This window comes from Anopheles bellator, unplaced genomic scaffold, assembly GCF_943735745.2.
Source record: "Anopheles bellator unplaced genomic scaffold, idAnoBellAS_SP24_06.2 scaffold00877_ctg1, whole genome shotgun sequence".
NCBI lineage: Eukaryota > Metazoa > Arthropoda > Insecta > Diptera > Culicidae > Anopheles > Anopheles bellator.
In genome coordinates, this window is record NW_026685001.1 from 1 (window position 1) to 4,103 (window position 4,103).

The window sequence follows — 4,103 nt, forward strand, 5'->3', positions numbered from 1 at the left end:
AATGTTTTCCCAATCCAGAACGGTTCGATCCGAATCGTTTTCTACCGGAGAACGTGGCCAGACGGAATCCATATGCATATGTTCCATTCAGCGCCGGTCAAAGAAATTGTATTGGACAAAAGTACGCTCTACTCGAAATCAAAGCCGCTGTGGCTCATCTGGTGCTACGGTACCGAATTCTGCCCGTCACGAAACTGCACGAAATACGGTTCATCGCGGATTTAGTACTGCGGGCATCAAACCCGCTTAAGGTTCAATTTCAAAGACGCCCTGTGTAGCATTATGTTCTCTACATAATACCGATCAGAAGCGCTCATTCATCAGATTGTGAATACCGCCGACCAAATATATCAATAACAAGAAAATAAATTTATTGAATATTATTTTTCAAATGGTTAACCTAACGTTCTCAATCACAATCCTTTTGTTATTTCAGAAACTATTTGCCTTAAAATTATTTAACGTAACTACCCAAATGTATAATTGTTATTTTGATTTCGTTAAAATAATACTAGGAACTCTTTGCAGAAACTGGTCAGACCCCATAAACAGTGTAATCTATGATTCATTGCATTCGAAATAAGTCAAGGGAATGCTTCAACCATTTCAGAACAACATTGATAGCCAAATTAATTATAGCCCCAAATGCCGCAGGGATAAGGTACCCTAATCGACGCTGTTTGCTGACTGTCGTAAAAATACAAATCCTGCACTCTCAGGTCAGATGATGAAAAACGCTTTGTGTTGGTAATCAAAACTCTAAGAGCCTACTATCATCCCCGACAGTGCCTATCATGTGTTGTGGAACATTCTCATTCGTCATGCTGTTATATCAGTCCGAATTCCGTTGGAGGCTGTACAAAATTTGGTAGTCTTTGAACAGTTTTGCTGTGCAATTCGAATAAGATGGACATCTTAACGGTGGTTCTCCTCGCCATACTACTACTGCTTCTGCTGTGCGAACTGCGCTTACGTTTGTCGGCAACATACCGTGCAGCAAAACATTTTCCCGGGCCCGGGATGATTCCTCTACTTGGCAATGCTCACAACTTAATGTTCAACGACCAGCGTCGCACATTTCAATTACCTCGCCGCTGGGCAACATTATACGGCGATACTTACCGCCTGGTCGTACGTGGATTTCTTACGCTGAACGCATTCCAAGCGAAGGACATCGAACCGCTACTGTCGAGCACGACGTTGATCGAGAAGGGCATGATCTACCAGTTAACGCACCGTTTTCTCGGTTTAGGGCTACTAAACAGTAGCGGCACAAAGTGGCAGCGCCGACGGCGTATCCTAACGCCGGCTTTTCACTTTAATATTTTGCCTAGCTTTCTGCTAACATTCCAGGACGAGTGTCGGAGTTTGATCACACATCTTGGTACGACTTCTGATAAAGGAGAGATCGTAGCATTACAACCGATTGCCACAAAGTTTACGCTCAACACTATTTGTGGTAACGAAAGATTCCAATTTAAAGAAATATCTGACCATAGGTGAGATTCCTTTTCGTTTTCCTGCAGAAACGGCTATGGGAATTAAACTCGATTCGGTGACAATGGCTAACGAGTATCGTGGAAAAATAGAAGCGATCGGAACTATGCTTCTGCAACGACTGATGAACCCGTGGTTATTTGAGAATTTTAACTACAAGCTAACTGGTCTCGCCGCTAAGTTCAACAAACTACTTCAACCAGTTCACGCCTTTACGCGTTCTATAATCAAGCAGCGACGCGAATTATTTCATCAGAACGTACGCAACATTGGTGATTTTTCTGAGGAAAACATGTGAGTGCGACTAGAATTTTGTTTATCGATAAGAATTTAAGTACGGTTTACTTTTAGCTACACTAACATTAAGAAACGCTATGCCATGCTCGATACGTTGTTGGCTGCTGAAGCGAAGCAACAGATCGACGAGGAAGGAATCCGTGAAGAGGTGGATACGTTCATGTTCGAGGGTCACGACACAACGTCGGCTGCCCTTATCTTCACACTGTTTCTCGTAGCACATCATCCCAACGTGCAGCAGCGACTGTATGAAGAGATTCAGCAACTTCAGCGGCCAGATTCGATACAAGAATTAACGCAGAGTGACTACAGCGAGATGAAACTCATGGATAGGGTGCTGAAGGAATCGCTCCGCTTGTACCCACCAGTGCCCTTTATTTCCCGCACCATCACCGAAGACACGCTATTTGGCGAGCGCCGCGTTCCGAAGGAAACCCTTTTCAACGTGCATATATTCGATCTGCACCGCGATCCGAAAGTGTTTCCTGATCCGGAGAGGTTCGATCCTGATCGATTCCTGCCTCAAAACACCGAAGGCCGTAGCCCATATGCGTACGTACCGTTCAGTGCGGGTCCGAGAAACTGCATCGGACAACGGTTCGCCATACTGGAACTTAAGGCAGCCCTATCGGCCATTCTGATAAACTTCCGCGTCCTACCGGTTACAACCCGCGAAGAGTTAGTGTTTGTAGCAGATATGATTTTGCGCACTGAAAAGCCCATTTATGTGAAATTTGAGCGTAGATGTTGATGTGTTGTTGATGTTGATGTCATTGTTGTGTTAAATGCGATCATAAAAAGACAAACTGTACCAGACATACTTTCAGCTACTTATTTTGCAAAGACATCATAGCTCTCTAGATAAGGCAATAAAACATAGAAAAACAACACATACTGCTAAGTTCTAAAACGTTGCTATCAGTTGTAACACTTTTGATAATTGTGGCTCACTAAGCTTATTTATCGTTCGATGATCGAAAAGATAAAATTATTAAATAACGAACATTCACCTGGTTTCGGTGCTTGTTTCGGTTATAATGTTTCACTTGTGATGGCGATATATAAAACTTAGTGATGGGACTGCATACCATGACCAATCTGCAGATTTTGCTGCTGCTGAAGCTGTTGCTGTAATGTTGTATTTTGGTTAGCCATCCCGACTGCTGACTGCTTTGCGGCACCTGCGGCGCCTGCTATGCCTGCCGCCCCGGTTGATACTAATCCCGGCGCACCTGTCGACCATCCACCGGTGGATACTGTTGTGGATTGTTGAGATGATGTCATCGCACCGCCGGAAACTCCCGGTGCCACAACGGTTGCCATACCACGAGTGGCGGCCACTCCCGTGGCTATTTGATCAACAGCGATTTCTTCCACGTTAAGGCGCGTTATAAAACGTAGACGCATCTGCAGTGCTGGCCTTAAACGGCGTATGATCGCTTCCAACTCTGTTTTCATTGTGTCTCCAACAAACATGTACTTGATGTGGTACAGAAGATCGCAGATCGGATCCATATAGCGCAATTGTTGTGTCGGTTGTGACTTGTCCACCTGCTCGAGTAACTCGTACAACATCAGTGTAATATCCGAGACGGCCCGTGCTCTCTCCACACTTAGCCGGTTCAAGAACGGACCAACCACGTGGCATAAGTAGATCAGCTGGTACTCGGTGTAAACAAGCGGCTTCAACTTTTCCTTTATCGAGCTTTGGGAAAAGAGAGAGAAAAACGCGGTAAGAATATTTCGCTTCAACCGGTTAATTCGGTTATTAAATCGTACTCCGTAATGGTTGCCAGCTGTCCAATTCCGAAGTGATGGAAAATACTATGCGCAACTGCCAGTACTGTAACGTAGCTGCGATCGAGCATCGCTTCACGCACCACCTTGAAATTAAACATTTCAAGCGGGCTTTGCCGGAACACCCACTCTTTCATCGCCGTCGACCCAAGCGCTTCCTGCATTCGCTCGTAAATAACGCTCCAATACGCTTCGGGCAATGCCGCCATGAGTAAACCGATTGTGTTGATACAATTGTGTAAAATTCCTGTGGGTACAACGGTGTAACCCTTCACGAGCACATCAATAACGCTGTTCGCTACGACGGTCGGACCAACCGGAAGTCCGAGCAATTCGACACAAGTGACATACAAAGCGTGTGCTGGTGGATTTGGGAACTCGTTGAAGCGCCAGTCCGTACCTGAAAATATGTTTTTGCCGTCCATTGCTTTGGAGAGAATGTAATGTTAAGGAATCATACAACTGAAACGAGATGCTTCGCAACCAACTAAACTGTTAAAAAGGATACTGTC

At 44.9% G+C, this 4,103-nt stretch overlaps 2 protein-coding genes across 2 annotated transcripts; one reads left to right on the forward strand and one right to left on the reverse strand.

Annotated features, from left to right (window-relative positions):
* Positions 1 to 592: 592 nt before the first annotated feature.
* On the forward strand, positions 593 to 2,657 carry LOC131214427 (probable cytochrome P450 4ac1). Its single transcript, XM_058208802.1, has 3 exons — positions 593 to 1,459; positions 1,527 to 1,791; positions 1,849 to 2,657. The coding sequence occupies exons 1-3, from the start codon at positions 907 to 909 to the stop codon at positions 2,543 to 2,545; spliced, it is 1,515 nt and encodes a 504-aa protein (XP_058064785.1). The 5' UTR covers positions 593 to 906; the 3' UTR covers positions 2,546 to 2,657.
* Positions 1,892 to 3,992, reverse strand: LOC131214428 (mediator of RNA polymerase II transcription subunit 23-like). Its single transcript, XM_058208803.1, has 2 exons — positions 3,574 to 3,992; positions 1,892 to 3,499 (listed from the first exon to the last, which is right to left on the reverse strand). The coding sequence occupies exons 1-2, from the start codon at positions 3,798 to 3,800 to the stop codon at positions 2,863 to 2,865; spliced, it is 864 nt and encodes a 287-aa protein (XP_058064786.1). The 5' UTR covers positions 3,801 to 3,992; the 3' UTR covers positions 1,892 to 2,862.
* Between the last annotated feature and the right edge of the window lie 111 nt (positions 3,993 to 4,103).